Raw genomic sequence first — 19859 nt, 5'->3', positions numbered from 1 at the left:
TCATTTAAAACAGACTGAAAAAACTAGACAAATGGCTATAAAGAACAAGCTTTTGCTGGCCTTTAAAATTCTCTAGGAATTATATGAGATTATGTATTTTAAGTCACAGTGCATTCCTTAGTGAGAAAATTCAAAACAAATCAGTCATTTGTGTTATCTTGAAGCCAAGTATTGGGTAAAACTTCCACATGGTCTTTCTTCCCCAGTAAACATGACTTGTTGTGTGAACTGATAAAATGACATTTACAGTTTTAAAAAATGAACATGACTCAAAAACCTTTTCAATGAGCTTGCACAGGATGTGATTTCACATCACATACAAGCCTTACCTGGAGAACTACAATGTACATTATTTTAGCTATTAAATAACCTGTGGGTATAATGAGGAAATCTGCAGACTGCTCCCAGCTTATCTCCACTTTTGTCTGTGCTCATGATGTAATTTGCAGAAGAAACTTATTTATATGCAGGTTATTGTTATATGTGCATTTGTTGCCAGATTTTGTTATTGTGAGGCACTGTGGTTTCATTCACTGAAGCTGAAGCTTTTGTGGAGTGGTAATGGACTGATGGGGACTGATAGCAGAGTTAATACTTTATACTGGCTAAGTCTGTATGCATTGCAGGTTCAGGTACAAGATAGTGCCTTCTCTTAGGAACTTGCTCCTGCTGCCTTCCTTCTACCAGCAGAGGTCCAGCTAACACCAATTTCAAAACTGGAACAAGGGTAAATCTCTTGCTGCCAGCATGTCAACAACATGTTTTAAAGACTGATTATGTCTGATAGTTCATCTAGATGTGACTTCCCTACCATACCTGAGCAGTGGGACTGACATGATTGTATTAGAAACTGGAAGTTGAGAAACACTCAGAGAATCAGTAATGACTGGATGGGAGCCACCAGCAGATGGCTGTATCACATCACAGGAACTGAGGGCTTTGTGTTTGCTGAGCCTGCTCCAGCAGGCCATGTAAGCAGCTCGTTGAGGACAATATGACTTTTATATGCCTACGACCAAGTGTGCTAAGCAATACTTGTGTTCACCTCTGGTCAATCAATAGTCTCAAATTCTCAGAGACAATTAGCAGTCAAACATCTTGGTTTTTATACACAACACACCTTAAGAAAAGAGTAGTAAGACTTTGTAGCAGTGACAATGAAGAATGAGCTATGCTGAATAGGAGGATGTTATTACATTCTATTAAATATTTCATTTAAAATACGTTGGAGAAGTAAAAGGCACAAAAGAATAAAAGGTAATACTCTAGATTAAAGAAAATTAGCTGGGGTGCAAGATCATAAAGATTAGTGTAAAAGTTGACCACAAAGTGTTTTGAGGACAAAAATAGAAAAATTTTTCTGATACATTTCACCATTATTTCCTAGGTGCTTTTGTTAAATCTTAGAAAATTACAGAAGTGGTTAAGTAATGCTAAAATATAATTTTGGGTGATTACCCAGGTGACATCCTCTTGCCTTTAATCAGCTCTTTGAAAGGCAGCTTAAGAAAGTGGTGGATCACCAGCAGGGAAATTTCTTCCACTTTTGGTGTGTGGAACTTTGACTTACTGCACAGGTTTTAAAATCTATAGAAGTCTTTTGTATAGACTGCAGATTTCCTTATGCTTCATTTAACTTAAACACAACTGTTTAAATATGGAACTGAACTTGTAAGGCAGCTTTTATGATGGTCTTTGGAAAAACAATTCCAGTGGCAATAAAGACTACATGAGCTTATCTGAGAAAAGATGACTTGGGCTAAGCTGGCACTAGGCTAATGTGCTCAGAAGCCAGTTCTTGTAGCATCAATGACTGCAAGCTGTCAGTTTGCTGTAGTTCCACTGCCCTCATCCCACTGGGAGTTTGTGCAAAGAGAAGGGGGGACACACAGAAATTCCATGAGGCTCATTAGCAGCACACACAGCACAGCACTGGCTGTCACCCTCAGGAAAACTCTGTCCAGTCTGAACTCTCACAGTCACTTGGACATCTTTATCCATTCAGGATACATATTTGTTTTGCCCATACAATATGGATGTTCCCTTAAGGACAGTGGCTGAATTTGGAAAACAATATAAACAGAATCATTACAAGTGTGATACTAGTTTTGATTTTCAGAGTATTTTTATTACCGTTTTAATTGTACAATTTCAACATTAGAGGAAAATACATAGTGTACAGTACATAACTTACATGGTTCCCAGGTTTTAAAGTCATGTGCCAAGGTTCAGGCTGCAAAAGAGAGTTCACCATGCCTAAAATGAAAGCAGGCACGTACACACAGTTCTACATTGCTGCAGCATTAGCACAATCTTGTGTGGCAAATGCAACATTATAAGCACCACCTGCCATTAGGAGACTGCATGTACCAAAGGGTTAATGACATGGATCCCCAACATTCTGCCCCTGTAGCATTTTTTCATGTCAAAGTGACATCACTAGAAAAAAACATTAAGCAGTTCACTTCTTGGTTTTAAAAGTTATTGAGAACACCTCACAAAATGAAATTACAAATCTGATATACATTTTGCATAGTTAAAATCATGTCTGCATAACCTTGGTTACTGGATTTTTTTCTTCTGGCCTTTGTACTTTTGCTTTGAACTGAACAGTTATTCAGAACACTCCCTCATTCAGTGCCCTCCAGTCACTTCAGATACCTTCCCATTTCTTTGGCTGCTTTCTCAACATCTTTTAACCTTTCGTATTCCTTCCACAGCAATATGCTGTGCCAGACATCTACTCCTTCCTCTTTGGCTATTCCTGTTTATTTTCTTCAGCTTTTCCCTCCTCTTCAGTCACTTCCCCTTTCTTCTGTTACTCTTTTCAACATCTCTGGGCTCTTTCTCATCTTCAAGCATACTGACTATCTCCTGATAGACAATGCCACAGGTTTCTCCTTGTTGCATCCAGTTGCTATTGCTATATGCAATACCACTTCTAAATCCTTCAAAAGCATTCACCTCTAGGTGCCTCATGCTTTCCATAATTATACATGGAAAGTTTCCAATGTTTTTTTATAGAGAACAGAAGATGAAAATCTAACTCACTGCCTTGAATTGTAGCTAGTAATGAGAGCTAATAGAGGGAAACAGAATGAATAATTAAAGTCCCAATGTGATAGTGCATATTGCCTCTCTTGAACTTGGGGTTGCTTGGGTTTTTTCCCTTTTAGCATGGTGTTAAACAGTCAACTTACTGTCACACTTTTCTGCTACAGTAAACTTAAGTAAGTTTTATCACATTTGCTTGTTTAATATGTTGATATGGGTTGTTGTTATAAATTCCCACTGTTCTTTGCTAAATTCTTTTCAACCAGTCCTTAGCATCAGGAAAATATCTGCCTCCAACCTGTTGACACCAGAACAGGGGAGGGAAAAAAATCACAGGCATCCTCTGTAATGCAGAGGCTGCTGAGATAAGTACACTTACAAAATATTACAGGGCAGCCTGGATCACTGACTACTTAGAGCATGAGCAGCTTTGCAAGTTTTTTGCACACCTACTGTGTGCAAAATGAAAGCTCTTCTTCCTTCACAGTCTCTTTAGACTTCTAAGTCAAAAGCAAGTAAGTTGCTTATAAATTGATTGTCTGCGACTTACTTTTTGCCAGTAATTGTAACTTTGACCTCTGGTTCTGTTATATAGGTTTGGGCTTGTTTGGTTTTGTTGTTGGTTTTTTGTTTGTTTTCTTTTTTTCCTGTTCTTTGTTTGTTGTTTTTGTTCTGTGAGTCGAATGCCCAAGTGTTCAGCAACACAGGGAGCCAAGCAAGGCTCTGTCATCTGCCCCAGCCCTGGCCCTGGCAACAAGCAGGAACATCACTATGACCAGACAGAGCCCTTGATGTCACACAGCTCTGCCCAAGCAGTTTCCATTCAGGTTTCAAGTCTGCACACAAGCTAATTACTCACATACATTAAGAACCACTTTGAGTATTTAACTGTATTTTTTTTAGCATGGCTTTAGGCTTATTTTTCTGTTAGTTAAACACTTAAAAGGAAAATGCTTCATTAAAAAACACTACACATTTGAGATAAGCTAGTGCCTCTGAAAAGTGCTAGGTTAGTAACTTTGGAAAGTGCAGTCCTCCATATAGCCCAAAACATAACAGCAACAGTGCAGGCACCTCTGACCTGCCTGCAGCAGTGAGGTGCCAGCACAGGGAACAAGGGGAGGGTGATTAGCCCCTAGTTTGATTCCCTGTTGACAGACAGGGACAGCAGTTCTGAGCACCTGTCAGTCAGAGCATCACTGCCAGCACCCGAACTGATGTACTGGACAGCACAGCTACCAGTTCCAGCAACTCTATTTCTGCCCTATTAGTCAACAGAGAATCACCAGCCTTGAGGTAGACGACCAGATATTCCAACATGCTTTCCCTGCACCTTTCAGTATCAAATATTTCAAGTAAAAAATACCTATTTTCAAGCACTGGAACTAGTGATTTCACTTTTGTCCACAGCATTATCCCTATTGTATCATGTCTGGAATGAGCCCTTTTGTATTACATTGATGCTTTACATTTTCAAAGCACATCCAAAAATCAGCTACAGGATTACATCAAACCCTACAATTGAATCATAGTATATGATTATATATATTGTGTGTGTATATATATATTTATATATTATATCTCTATAGTTTTATGGCCAATTTATAAGCCCCTGAGAACAGAGTTTATGCAGAAACACTGGCACCAATAACACTAGAATATGAGGCTTTATTTAGATGTAATTAGCACAAAAAGCACCTGGAATTATTTATATTTTCTATTTATAATAGATTAACTCTTTGGATATTTTCTTAACTATATTAAGAATACATTTATTAATCTTAACATCCATTGTGGAAAGATTATATTTACATACAAATACATAAAGACTTGATGTGAAAGAGCAAGAAGGAAGAAAAGAAAGTGCCTGCTCTTGTGCCCTTATATACATGGGTAGTGCTTTTAAATCAATTCATATGAGTGTGGGTTCCAGGTGTGAATAAAAGTTACAGGTTCTGTTTCATAATGCTTTATGCATCTGTGATTTTGACAGACTATTTAAACTCTTTTTACAAATACATCCTACAGTAACTGTGTCTATGGGCTCAGGCATCCAGCCCTGAGAGAAACACAAAATCTGTCCCCTCCTGCATTTGTAGAAATCTCCCAGACAGGGCACATGTTCAGAATTAACTAGTTTTACAATTTGGTACTGAAACACACCTGTCCACCCAGCACAGTGGATGACCTCTCCAAGGAGGGAGCATCCCTCAAGCCTTCTGGTCTGTGCTGGGACACAACACAAAGTCTTTCACTGTTGTAAGACTTGGACAAGTCATTCAAGTTCATTTTGGTGACACAGTATCAGCTTGCTTAAACTGCAAGATGAGCCCCAACCCAATTCAAAATAGATTCCAACTGTTTTTGTATCTACCTACAGCTGTCGCTGCCCATAAAAAGTTACTTCAGTTCAAGATATCAAATTACATCACCTGTGAAAGTGAAACTGACCATTTTTCGGAGTACAGGAGCTTCTTATATTGGCTACATTCTTCACTAAAGTCTCCAAATACAATCTTTGCAACATACTTTGAAAGACAAACTAAACATGTTTGCAATACTTCAACAGGAAAATGGAATTCTTTCCAGACTGAAAGAATATGAATTTTGATAAGTCAATAATGACAACATTTTTGTAGGTAAGAAGTGCAAATTTGTGTGCATTACCTCTGAGAATTTTACACTGCTACCTAAAGGGAATTTTTCATTTTCTTCATTTTGATGTACTTTACCAGTTGAATAGTACATTTTGACCAAGAGTCATAAAGTATATTTGACTGCTGCCTCCTGACTGCACAGATGCAAAGAACACCTTGAAAGGGAAAAAAAAAGAAGAAAAAAAAAAGATGCTCCTGTCAGTTTATATTTATGAAAATATTTTTACTCATATAGGAAAGGTGATAGAATGCCACAGTCCCAAATACAAGGATATACATATATCACAATTGAATTTTAATCCCATGAGAAACTTTTAAAGTGAAACTGTACTTGTGGAACAAATGCATTTTTTCAATGTATTTCTTTCCCTATTTGAAAAGACATAGGAGAACATTTAAAAATAATTAATCTAAAGTTTTAGGGTTTCAGTTTTCTAAATATGAAATAGTGGGACTAAAGAGATTTCAGAGAATGTTTACCAAAATTGCTATATGCAAGAAATCATACCTGATTATCCATACCTTGGTGTCTGCAATTAAGAGTGTTGGTTTGGTTTTTTTTCCCCATGATGACTGCTCTGTAATTTCAGTAGCCCAGGAGAGGCAGTCTTGCAGCTGGGAATTTTTGGGGCTCACTCACTAACCCTCCCCACTACACCTGCAGTGCTGTGCAGTTCACAATGCCTGTATGTTGTCACTGATAGCAGTGAAGGCTGGGTAGAATAGAGAGTTCTAACAGCTGGTGGTGGGCATGTGTGCAACATCCATAATGAACATCCACAATGGGTGCTTTGTGGGATCAGTGACTACACTGGCTTTGAACAGGGAAGTTACACAAAGGTAGGAAATAACCCATAACAAAGTTTTCAAAATGAACTGGTCTGTCATAGTCATAGCTATTACTCATTTTTGCTAAGTCACCACACTCTAGTCATCTCTGTACCTTGTCATTTCTTTCACATAGAAATTTTAGCTTCTGTGCTTTCTTGTGCATAAATACTCCTTCCAGATTTCCTGTTTCCACAGAGCGCAGTTCAATTGCTTTTTCTCCCCAGCCCATGACCTGATTGGACTGAAGGTAAGCTAAAAGAAAAAAAAAAGAGAAAAAAAACAATTGGTACTATTTAACAGCTGAAAGATTGATTTTTGCCTCATTTATGTTAAGTATGGAACTGATGCATTTCTCTTTGATAACAATATATTCTGAATTATTTATATTTTAAGTTTAGGAATAGTAACTTTCAAATTTCAGTTTGTCCTCTGAGACTTATTTTGAACTCCAGACATAAATCTTAACTACTACAGTATATTTTAGATTCACAAAAGCTTAGAGGAAACCTCTGAAGGGCATCTTGTTTAACTACTGGCCCCACTTTGGGGCCAAAATAGACAGGGTTACTCAGGACCTTGTACAGATATGTTTGATGGATATTTCACAACCTTTCCAAGATTCTGCTGCAATGCATCATTACTTTCAAGGCTGAACATTTCTTCCTAATATCTTGGTGCAACTTGTGCCCATCTTTGCCTCTCATCCTTTAATTGTTCATATTAAAGAGAAGTACTGACTGTCTTCTTTGTACCCACTGTACTCTGTTCCTATTAGGAAACTGGGTTTGTATTTACTATGGAGTTCAGCTTAACCTGAAATCTAAATATTTCAGAATCTGAGACTATGGCATGACTAATTTGGTGTCTTCCCATCACTGATTATGTGCAATATTTCCAAAACCAAAAGAAGATATTCTAGCACTGTGGAAGCTTACTACAATACTCCCTTTAAATCTGGCAATGAGAAATTGGAATAGTGATGAAGGAGTTAACATCACAGATCTCAAATTAGGCACAGTTTCAGTGCAAGCCCTCCGATTGGTACTTGTATGGGCTTCCAAGGTAAAATCACATTAGTTATGCTCTATTGGTAGTCAATGCTCAGAAATTGTTCCTCTTGCTCAACTATCAACTCTTATTTCATTAGTCTGAGAATTCTAGTGCTCTAAAACGATGTAAAGGGAATGTGGGCACTGGACTGGGTTTTAGCTTCATTGGACAGTGAATGTCTGCCCTACATTATTAGTGTGAGCAAGGTCTGATTCTTAAAACCTTCCATGTTGATTTATCCTGCTTGAGAAGGACAGCAGAAAATAAAGGCCCACATGACTGTATATACTTCTAGCAGGGTTGACTTAATATTAACTTGGAATCCTTGCTTTATAATTGTTGTTAGAACAAATGTATGAAAATCATACCTCCTTGGAAACACATATGGTTTGGTTACAGTGTTGTGATTTTACTTTCCTCAGAGACTATAAATTTCCCCTAAATCTGTTCAGAAGACTTTCAGTTATTATTTGTGCACACTGAAGGCTTCCCTGCCACTAGTGCTGAGAGCAAGATAATTCTTTCCCAGTATCCCAGTCATGAGGAAATAGGAAGAAATTAACCTGTTTTAAAAGCAAAGCAGCAGTGAGCAACTGAGGATGAGTGGTAAAAGAGGAAGAGTATTTTCTAAAACTCAAACACATGAAATGAATGTATTTTAAAATCTTTTCTTTATGCTTCAGGCTGTACAACAGGGCACCATTGCTGCAGGCTGTGAAGAAAGCTCATTAACATTTCTGAACAGTGCAGCACTAGCAGGATGAGCCCAGGGCAGCTTCTGTGCAGTCTACAGTATCTGCAAAGTAAGCCCAGACCACACACAAAGTGAGAAATATCAAAATGATACAAGACTGAAACTTTTGCTATTTTTTTGTACCACACAGCATCATATTAACCTTTTCAAACTTCACTTTTGAACACAACAGAGAGGGAGGCACTCTATGGTTCTGGGGGGTAGGAAGTAAGGCAGGTGCATATATATAAGCAGCATGAAACCATCCTGTGGCTACAGCATTTAGTATGGGTCATATAAGCCTAGCAACAAAGAACTAATAAGTCTCTTGATCTTTTCCACGACATGGAATTTACACTCCAGGTGCCACTATGCTGTGTCTGTATCTGTGCCTTTGGCAGATTTCAATTTGATGGCTTCCTTGCACCTCCCAGTAACCACTTCATTAGTCTCTGCTGCAGCCTCTAGGTTATCTGCTGGACTACTTCTGATGTGTTCTGAAGAGATCTGACCTCCAGACAGTATTTAAAACAGGAGCAGAATAAACCAGATATGCCAAGTTAAGCCCTGATGCTCTGCTGTCTGGCCAATATACCAACTGTCAACAGACAATGGCAGGTTTAAGTACAAGTAGCATAAAATCTCAGTTTTGTAGCAGAATCAAAAAATTCTTTCCCAAATTTCATCTGTGAAACAGCATGCAAACAAAATAGTCTCATTACACCATTTGCACAGTTGTCCAGTAATAAGGACTTATCTATACATGGATATTAATTTGAAGGATAGCAGGCTATGAATCCAAAGGTCAGTACTGAGCCATGATAATCCTCGCACATGGGAGCTCTTAGAGGTGTTTCAAGTGAGATAAACTGAGAGCAGATACTCAGAATAAAGTTGTCTTATTTTGGAACAATAGCTCCTATACTACGAGCACCTTGGGAATAGTTACTTGAAGTCCACTTTCCACTGCAGCTTTAGATAAAAATATCCCTTGCTTCCAGCTGGTATGTTGTAGAGCATTGAGGCAGTAATTTAACCACCCTTTGGTAACACTGTCTGTTTCTCTACAGAATAGTCTTCTTGCTTCTAAAATTTACAGGGAAAAGGAAATAAAGACTTCTACTAGCTCCTCTGGGATATCCAGATTTGTGTCAACCCTCTATGGCTACATACTGTAAATAATTCATTACTCACACAAAAGGGCAAGAGTGCTCCCAAATCTTATTAACTTATTTTAAAAAGCCATTAAGAAACATCATGTTTTATAGAAAATATTACACTTATATTTGTATTTAGCCCTACATATGTGTACATCTTTCAGATTAAACATAGAATACTTCTACAGTTTTAATTTCCCATGGGATTTGAGCTTCCTCTCTCCGATTTCTTATTAACAGATTGGTCACAGAGGTCCCAATTTAAAACTATGAATAAGATATATTTAGATTCCCTGCCCTAAATCCATCGATTATAATACAAACTATTTTTTATTTTTTGTATCAAAATACTCTCATCAACTATAAACTTTTCTTTCAAAATACTTGTTTAAAGAAATCAAGAAATGAGCAAAGGGTGACTAGAGAGCACCCTGAAGGTAACACAAGACACTTCCATCTCTGCATCAGAGAGTGAAAATTGAGATACACTTGTACAGACTTCAGGAGGTTTGAAATGGGTATAGAAATCCCAAGAAAACAGGATCTTTTAGGAAACTGTCAAGATGCCCCTAAGCAGGGCCATTCAAATAACAGTTATTCACACTTCTCTCATAATGTTTTTGTCTGAAGCCAAGGGTATCAAAAGATTAAGAAAATTAATAGGAGTTAGACGTAAAACTACTGAAAGAACAGTTAACAGAAGCCCTTATGTGAAGTTTGAGTTGTGTGTTTATAGGTGAGGTTAATTTTTAGTGGAAATGAGATTTCAATCAGAAGTCAAATTTGGTTTGTAGCACATCCCAAAGATGGGCTTTTCCTAAAACCACTCAGGTAGAAGTGAAAGGAAAAAGGTGAACATCCTTGATTTTTCACTGTGGTATCCTGTTTCCTCCAAGCTAATAACAGGCTTCTGTGCAGTCTAATTGTCTGCAGCTTGTTTTGTTGGTATGTTTGTTTTAAAATAAAGAACAGCAGTGAGACAGAAATTAAAAGTAACAAGCAATAAACCTAAAAATCTGCCTGTGTTGTTCTTCATTTTCCCCATACTGTTAGCCTGAAGCCCTATGGGCAAGGTGAAACAAACAGCTGTCCTGGCTCCAGTACAACCAGAATCATCTCCTACACAGCCAACTGCAAGCAGAGAGATTAAGAATCTATCACAAATACCCTGGGCTGGCAGCCCTGTGAATTTAAAAGTGATAAAATGGAGGGGCCATTTGACAGCAGTTACGGATCTCTTCAGTAACTGACCCCTCAGTAGCTGTGAATTTCTACATAAAACGCTGTGAGCTATGAACAACAAAAACACTTTCCTCCCTCTGTAATTCACATAATTCACCCTGTGGAAACTGGTTGTAAGCTGCATCCTTGGTGAAGTCTGTCTGTATAGTCAATGTGTGATGCAATAAACAGTGTGACAAGAATACAGAATGTGGTCCAAATGGGAAGCTCCTATTGCAATCATTGGCTGCATTAACACAAACACCCATAAATCTGTTTACTCTTTTACACATCTGGTTTGCTCAGAAGCTGCTTTATGAGTCATACAACCATTTTCACATAGATACAAACCTCATAAAGAAGTCAGGCTTCATGCAGCAGAATCTTATATTTAATAAAGAGCTATTTTTCATACATACCTACGGATGCTGGCATTTCTCCCCACTGCAGAACAGTCTCCTTTGTGAAATGCCCATATATATCAATGTAGATGCCTTCATCTTCATAGGTGAGCAGGAGCTCCATGCCACTGGTGTTTGGGAGGATGATAATGGCATGTGGACGAATTGTCCCCTGGATCTAGAATCGTATTTTGCTAAGATTTATATCAGAACATGGACTGCAATTTTAGCTATTACATCGATCTAACTAGCTTGGCAGAGAAATAAAAAGAACTAGCTCATGGCTCATGGCTCATGGAAAGTGAAAGAAATGCCTGTTCTCAGAGGCTGTATTGTTTGCTAGTAAGCCTCTGAAACAGACTTTCTCCCCTTCACCCCCCTTTGAATATGACGGTAGGTTTGCAAATAAATCAGTGTTCAATAGTTCACTTTAAATTTACCAGTTCATTGGTTTCAAGAAGCCATGGAGCCATTGAGACACAATAATATTTACTTAGTCACTCACAAAATACTTGCATTATATAAATAGGAGAAAGGTGAAATAAACTTGAATTCACAACTTTTGCAGAAGACAGAGGAAGGACAGAAACTTCCATATTGCAGGAGATCAGTGCTTTCACTTTCCATGATATTTCCTTATCCCTACTCACAAGTTTAATCAATATTTATCTTGCTGTAAAAGGTTCCCTGGACCTTTTCATTGTCCTTCCCTTCCCACATCCTTCACTACAAATAGCTGCCCGTTTGACTGCTGTTGGGCACACCTCTGCATGCCACAGGAACAGTGCATTTCACTCACACAAATCTCTCCTAGAAGCCAACATATCACAAGAAAAGAAAAAAGAAAACAAAGGTGAAGTATAAACCATGAAGGTGGGGTTTTATGAAAGCATTTTTGAAAGAAAAAGAGGACAGCCTTAAAAAAACAGTAACAAAACATTTCCTTGTTTAAAGCACTACTCAAAACAGGATGTTAAATAGTAAATTAAACCACCATAATTAATATTTTTATAGGAAGCTTATGACTGGAGCTTTACATCACTCTCACAAGCCAGCCACACACAGGTCTTTTCCTCCTCAAGCACAGACATTAATGAACAGTAAAAGAAGCACTGAAGCTGTACTTGCCAAACTGAATACACTCAGGCCACCCACTTGACTCCGTGCCTCCGCAACAACTATCCGTAACACTAGAACGGGGATCCAGAGCCGCAGAGCAATTTTAATGCGTTGCCTTGGTACTCGCATGAGCGACCGGAGCAGGTAAGAGATGAAGAAAGAGGTGGGGAACCAGGAAAAGAGGCTACCAGAAAGCAAGAGTATCTCAAGTCAGCCTGTTACAGTCTGGGCTATTGCCACCACAAAGCTCCTTGAGATAATTAACCAGTTCTAGCTCTTTTCAAATAATAGAATATCAAAAAAGATAGAGCTGCTGTTGCAGCTGATTTATTTCAGGTCTAAGACTCTGAAGAGAAAATGTATTTTTAGTCTGTGCTAACTTGTGGCTGAAGAGCTCACACAAACACAGTCAGTCTCAGGTGCCCCACATATTCAGGGCAGTCACCTGGGAAATCTCTCTCATCAGGTACCTAATTGTATTTGCAGCCTGTTGAAAGAGTAAAGCCTCTAAGAAAGTTCACTTCTGTTCTTTGCCTTTCTTCTCTTGGGCAATTATGCTAATGATCCTTTTGACAAGTCACTGTTCACCTTGCTCAGCAACCCACTTCCAGAAAGGCATGTGGGTACTATGCTTCAATTTACAAACTGACGTGAATTCATCCTAGCTGCACAGTTAACAAAGCTACTGTCAGATTAAATAAACCTTCTAACAAGACAAATACTAAGTACCTTTAAAAAAAACCGACACAGAAATAAACAGTACAAGACTTTAGCAGGTGATTCAAGTTAGAACAGATAGAAAAGTCATTTTTCAGTTAAGAGAAGTCTATAAATCGAACAGCCAATCTTGCACACCGTGTCCATCAGGAACACAGGTCAGACAGAACATGGAGGCTGTGGCTTGCAGGGGCAGCAGAGTGATCAAGTGGCTTGCACAGGAGGAGTGGGTTTTCATTTGGGTTGAAAACAAGGGGCTGAGAGTGGAGAAAAGTTAAAAAATAAATGGATTCACTGCACAGGCTACAACATGCAGATCTGGGATGAGATTTCTTCAGACCTCCCAAGCATAACTTTGGGACACATGGTCTGGGAATGCAAGGAGGCCATGTCACCCCCAGCCCCTGTGGAGCACTGTTGACTTCAGGGAGGGTTCAAGGGTGCACAGAAGTTTCTCTGCCAGGAGCCTCCCATCTGGAGCCAGTCTGGAACTTGCCAGTTTGCTGAACCTAAGCCCCCAAGATTGTCTGGCTTTTGGGACACACAGCTTTGAAAAGAACTATCTAGAATAGCTAAAAAATAAGCGAACAAACAAAAATCCAAAAATATTAACACCACAGCACTGGACAGCCCCATGCCAGCCATTCACTTCTGCAAGGCAATTTGCTGTTATCTGAGCTTAAGCAGGAATTTAATGATCACCATCACCTCAAACAGAGACACAATGCTGGATGTACACATACCCCTGAAATCAACACCTTCATGCTAACTTACTGACAATCTAATGAGAAAGTCCCAAGGAAAATGCAAAAATTCTTCTGAATTTAGAGTGGTTTCATGGACAACTGAATGGCAAGATCAGCAAATTTATTTAGTCTGAAGTTAGTTTCTGCTGTCTGCACAGTGGCAGATTGTAAAAGTCATATAAATTCATGTAGATATTATTGTGTCTTTGACTGTTTAAGTTCTAAATTTCCAGGATAAATCAACTAAAAATAGTACCGTATATACAATAGGCTCTCTGACATTAAACCACTAAAATTTATATTCTAAATGCAGTAAAAGCATGTAAACAGGACTTCAGTGTTATAAAACTATGTGAAAAGTGGTTTTGTATTAGCTGTCACTGATCATTCTTTTGAAAAATAGCACAACTCTTAACCTGATCATCATCAATACACAGCTCAAAGAACAAAGGCATTAATGTAGATTTTTGGATTCTCTTACGTGTGTTGGAAGGTACAAGTCATACACAGATCCAGAGTCCACATCAATGGCATGAAATCCCACAACTGAGCCATATATGACCTTTAGTCTTTGCCCATTTTCAACAGTCAGGTCAACTGACAGTGGTTTATGATGAAGTGAGGTAAAGGACTGGGAAAAAGAAAAATGCAGTATTGTAACACAGTAAAATTGTTGGTTTGCAGAACTACATTTAAGATCCTAAGAATTCTCAAAATTCAAAAGTCAGATAGCTATTTTTGTTAAATAGTAGGTTACATTTAAGGAGCTAAGTATCCATCATCCACTGAGTTGCAAGGACAGTTGGATAATTCATTTGTGGTTTGAAAAAGAAATCAAGATTCTAGAAATGGACTAGGAAACAAGTAGGCTGACTACCATTGTGTTTAATTTCCTCCCCTTTTGAGGGAAATCAACATCAGCTTTGCCAATTCAAATGCACATTTTGGCACAGGGCCTGTTGTGTTTGGCTGGGGCAGAGAGAAACTAGTTATTCACATCTAACACTCACAACTGTGACAGTTTCATCCTTGCCATCTCCCAACTACATCAAATGTGCTACATTTTCTTTTAAAGAATACTCAGTTTATCTTCAGCTGAATAAATGTTATACAAAACAACAAAAGTAAAAGCAGAGAGTAGATGAAAAACAGTGAGAAACAGTGAGAGACAGTGACACATCTGAACCAAAGTGATGTTTCACTTACCTTAAAAGCCATGAATTTGTGATAAGGCTTTGGAGCCCAAGCATAAACCTCCACTGAGTTTTTCAAAGCGATTACAAGGAATTTGATTCTCTCATATTTTACTGTAATACAAGAAGAACAATTCCTTAGGTACCAGGCTGTTACTAAAATCAAAGATTGTCTCATCACATGAAATAATTTCAATGGATTACTTGTAGAGGGAGACATTATCCAGCAAAGGAGACTAATGCACTCTGGACATCAATGTTTAATATTACCAGTGACAGTACCTGGCCTGGAAACCTACAATTAGTTTATTTTCAGTAAAGCCAAATGACTGCTACCAATATTTATATATTCTTTTTCATATAGCAATGAAAAAAAAAAATCTCACTACTCAGAAAAAAGAGTCTTAACCCTACAGCTAAACAAACCTACTTGATTTTTAAAGTATGAACATACCCCACCACTACTGGTTATGAATATGCTACTGTTGGAGGACTGGTGATTGTTGGCTGAACAATTCTGTCAGACTTGGCAGAATGAATTTTCATTTCACTGCTCATCTGTGGGTTAAATCCCCAGGTGCTGTGTGGGTGAAGGACTCCCATCTTTCTGAGATGAGTAAGCATTTAAGAGATGAGCAATTTCTCCAAGACAATTAAGGTCATGCTGGGCCCATTGAGAATAAATGAAGAATCGTGCATTGAAAATTAAGATTTCTTTGTGCATTGTGTTTTCACTCCACCAGAGACAAGCTTTTGGAAACAGGATGCTATCTCACATAGGCAGAGAACAAGAAAATGCAGCAAACTCCACCACAAGGCAGAACAGTACATCCTTTTCTACCTGGAAAAACAGCTGTACAACCAAAGGTCAAGATACAAGAAGATTCACCTAGAGAATAACAGCAGCAGCTGTGCTGTCAAAAATGCAGAAGTGGCTTGTCACATGTAAACAGAAGCCCTGAATAATATTTGCCTAATTTTAGGATAAGTATTTTGTCATTGGTTTGGCTTTTTTTCTTGTTATGCATCAAACCCAAAGATGAGCAACTGAAGTGGAATATGTGGGTGCTTAGCTGTAATCACAGCTGAAGTAACAGCACACATCTGTTTCACATTTTTTCTTGAGTTTAACCCCTGCCACTTTTAAAGCCAAAAGGCAAAATGTCAAGCAAGGTACTAATAACAAGCAGCCACCTCACATTTCCTGCACTCCTCCGCATCATGGCTTTGTTTGGCTTCAAAGAAAGTGCCACTTTCACACATCCATCTTTCACCAAAGAAAACTTGTGCCTTACATCCACCCCCAAAATTAAATGACAGAAATTATCACAATCCTCACATTCACCTTCAAGAATGAGCTGCCTAAGAGCCAAAGAAAAGGCAGATGGTCATTTCCAGGGTGTTTAAACAAAGGGATATCTGGGTCTTTCCTGAGAGAGCAAGGGATGAGCTGATCTACCTAAGAACATCCTACAAATATGATTCACTAGGACTTGAACTAGGTCCAAAGTCTTAGCAGTCACCTAGGGCCAAGAGGGAAGGGAGGAGGTGGAAAACATCAGTTGAATTAAAACCTTAACTACAGAAAAACTGAACAACTGACTGAGCACAGACCATGGCTGGCACTCTCCTCTTCCAGCCATTACAGGGAACAGCCATAACATCACCTGGTAATTGCTGCAAGAAGAGATGCTGCCTGCAATGACAGGGAGCAAGGCATCTGCCATGTAAAACAGCCAGTCTTGAAAGAACTCATGAGGTATTCACCCAACACAATCCTGAAACAAAGCTGAAGAATGCTGCTGTCACAAGATACAAAAGGAGGATGATTAAGCATTTCTCCAAGGAAAAAGCAGGAAATCCTTACCGACTTTGTAGTGCACACAGCCTTCCAGGTCGCCCACGGACACCCAGCCTTGCCGCTTCTCCACCTCCGGATCATTGCGCAAAATTTTATTTCTCAACCAGGACAAGTAATACACCCTCAACTTATTCTTCTTCCCTGGGATTGGCAAAAAGAGACTTTAACTCCCTGAACTCTGCCTCACTTGCAAAAAGCCAGAGTTTTGTGACCTTGAGTACAGCGGGTCCTTGTGCCTTGCCAGGGTGAGAGAACATAGCAAGGGCACGAAAGGAGTGCCTGGGGTGAGGGGGACATGGGGAACTGGCACAGGAGCAATTCTATGGCACTGGGCACATGTGCACTTACCTTGTGACTCAAACTTCATGCTAGATTTTCACACCTGACTAAAATCCTTCCCTTGGGTGAAAGAACAGGTTTCTACAGATACAGGTATTATCAGAAACCATCACACTAACCGTTTGTCCTGGAACACAGGCATGTCCTACAATGGCCACTTTGGATAAGCTACTCATTCATACTCATTCATAATTAACTGTCAATTTTCATTAAAAGTAGCTATTTTTCTTTTGGATGCCTTCCCAGGTGAGAATTATTTTGTCATCTTTCATCTCAATCACTCTTTTTGTTGTATTAGTTCATAAGCATTTATGGTCAACAACACTCTTTACACAGATTACTCTGAAGAGAAGGACTTTGTCATGTCCCAGCAACAACTGGATTTGGCAGTATGGGACAAGCAGCTGTTGCCATTGCCCACCATCATGAGTCTGGACTGGAGATGAGCTATTATTCCTTGTTGGACCCACACCTGACCTTGGTATGTATTGTGCATCCTTTGAGGCCACTCTCAGCCATGGGGAATAAGACCAGAATCCAAACTGTTTCCCAGCAGAGGTTGAAGACCTGCACTCAATGTTAATGATGCTTTCACAATACAGATCACTCTCTGTTACTATTCATACCTCTTGTTGAGCACAGGATGAGGTTGTATCATGATACATTAATAGAACTGCACTTAGATAGATGCTCACCCATCACAGAAACAAGAAAAGTGACACACTATAGCCTGCAGAGAATCAGTCCATTTTTGGATATGAAACACTCTGTACTTCCCACAAACCATTTTACATATTAACCAGGCAATGAATTCTCCCAAAGCCACTCTGGAATGGGAGTGTAAATGTTAAAAATTCAGGAGAGCTTTCCTGTTAACAAGAATAACTGTCCTGTGATTTTCTGAAAGAGGAAATTCCTCAACCTAGTTTATAACCTAATTCCTCTTTTTAATTGCTTCTAACCCCAACGTGGGTCAGATACTTTTAGTCATTGAACCAACCTGATATAGTAATTAGGACATTGAGTCCTTCCAGAACATCCATTTGCTGGAACCGTCTCCTTGTAATCAGTGTATAAACTCTTCCTTGCCCACTTCTGTCCAGCAGCCACAATCCATTCTCTGTTCCCACCAATAAATTTACTCCTGTCAATAAATGAAAAAAATACTGCATAAATCACCTAATGATTCAGAGGTCACCGAGGGTTCATTGTTTTAAGAACCAATTTTTACTTCATCTCACTTAATGGTACCTGATAATTTCTTTGTTGCTCTGTGGATGACTTCCCAGAAAAAAAAAAAAAAAAAAAAAAAATCTCACTATTAGAATTTTTACTCAGCAGGACACCTGTATACCTATGGAACTTGAAGGATGAGTAGTTTTGCTGAAGTTAATGTTGATTTTAAAAAAACGGAAAATATTCTGTGAATCTGAACTTCTTAGGTGACCTTAGAAAGTACCTGTGACCAGTGCTGAAGTCCCAGCTCAGCACCATTACAGTAGTGACACAGGAGACCAATTAAGTGTTCCAAGGGTCTCTACCAATTAATGAAAAAAGAGAAAAACAACCAAAAACTTGCCCCCCAACAGTGTTTTTCTAAACACAACATTCAAATCATGGGGGCATCAAACCTGTGGGAAGAAGTACTGTGTTACAAAGAGGTGCAGGGTTTGTTTGAGGGCAGTCTCTGGTTTGGAAAATGCCTTCAAATGCCAAATTAAGGAGTGAATCCATCTGAAATCCAACTGCTGTTAAGGAAGAGAAGGCTCCATTGGGTTGCTGACATCAGAGAATGTCAGAAATTGTGTTTGGCTGGAATGGCACCTATGTTTCTAATCAGCAGATTCTAAAGACACAACATAAGGTATCCTGCTGTAATGAGCATCCTTCTCCACTGGCAATGCTCTGACAAGTACCTGGTGCTCTTCAGCCTCAATGCACATTTAATTACACACCTTGCCACACAGCTCTGTACTTAATTTAAAATTCTGGATTCCTACAGACCCACATTATGTAAAATCTGTAAAGCTATAAACTGGAAATCTGCATTTGCTTTGGAATCTACATGTTCCATCTACTTCATTCACTTGCCATTCCAGGCTCAAAAAGTGAGGAGTAAGAAGCTGGGTAAGTCCCACAGAATACATCTGATCTTATGAAGCAGAAAGATGGCTAAAATAACTTAAGAATTCAGCTAACATGCAACTGGGATGAAGTCTACAGCTGTTGAGAGTGGTCTGACTGCTATATCTTGGTTTCACACCATGTGAAGCTGACCCTGTAAAAAGCATGTAAATTTAAACAATGGTTCAGTGGTGTTCAGAATAAGCAGTGAAAGCAGGAACTAAGCAAGACAAGCTTTTGGAAAGACCTGACCTGCTCTGGATCCTTGGAGTGCCTAACACACGAGAGCAAAAGGCTTTGTGTTTAGATTATTTCCACTGGGTCAGTCTCTGTGACCAACTGTACCCATGTGCAGCACAGATGAGTCTCACGAGCCACAAAAGCTGCTGAAACATTTGCAACTTTGGACTCTACCAATGAGCATGGTTTCAACTTGGTGCTTGATCAAAACATTTTCTCATTCTGACACACAAAGTCCTTTGCAGCTGTAATTCACGTGCTTGCCATCTCATCCCTGGGAAGGCAGGGCCATGTAAGTGACACAGGTATCAGCTTAGGGATCCACTCCAGCACTCTCTGCCAGGACAGCAGCAATACAACTGTGAAATCTGCCTAGCAGACACTGCCAGCCTCTCCTGCTGTGCCTTCCCTCCACA

The 19859-nt window shown here is 39.1% G+C and overlaps 1 protein-coding gene across 4 annotated transcripts in view; it reads right to left on the bottom strand.

Annotated features, from left to right (window-relative positions):
• Positions 1 to 2103: 2103 nt before the first annotated feature.
• NRK (Nik related kinase) overlaps positions 2104 to 19859 on the bottom strand; it is a 97368-nt gene continuing 79612 nt past the window's right edge. For all 4 annotated transcript variants that reach the window (XM_056491318.1, XM_056491317.1, XM_056491320.1 and 1 more), the window contains exons 25-31: positions 18080 to 18223; positions 16747 to 16881; positions 14893 to 14993; positions 14168 to 14317; positions 11123 to 11282; positions 6655 to 6794; positions 2104 to 5866 (exon numbers count right to left, since the gene is read on the bottom strand). In XM_056491318.1, the coding sequence (XP_056347293.1) occupies positions 5783 to 5866; positions 6655 to 6794; positions 11123 to 11282; positions 14168 to 14317; positions 14893 to 14993; positions 16747 to 16881; positions 18080 to 18223 (914 nt within the window). In that variant the 3' untranslated portion in view covers positions 2104 to 5782. The remainder of the gene's footprint in view (positions 5867 to 6654; positions 6795 to 11122; positions 11283 to 14167; positions 14318 to 14892; positions 14994 to 16746; positions 16882 to 18079; positions 18224 to 19859) is intronic.

The sequence above is a fragment of the Oenanthe melanoleuca genome, chromosome 4A (assembly GCF_029582105.1).
Source record: "Oenanthe melanoleuca isolate GR-GAL-2019-014 chromosome 4A, OMel1.0, whole genome shotgun sequence".
Taxonomy (NCBI): Eukaryota; Metazoa; Chordata; class Aves; order Passeriformes; family Muscicapidae; genus Oenanthe; species Oenanthe melanoleuca.
Note: the sequence above shows the minus strand (reverse complement) of the source record. Positions and strands in the feature narration are given on the sequence as shown.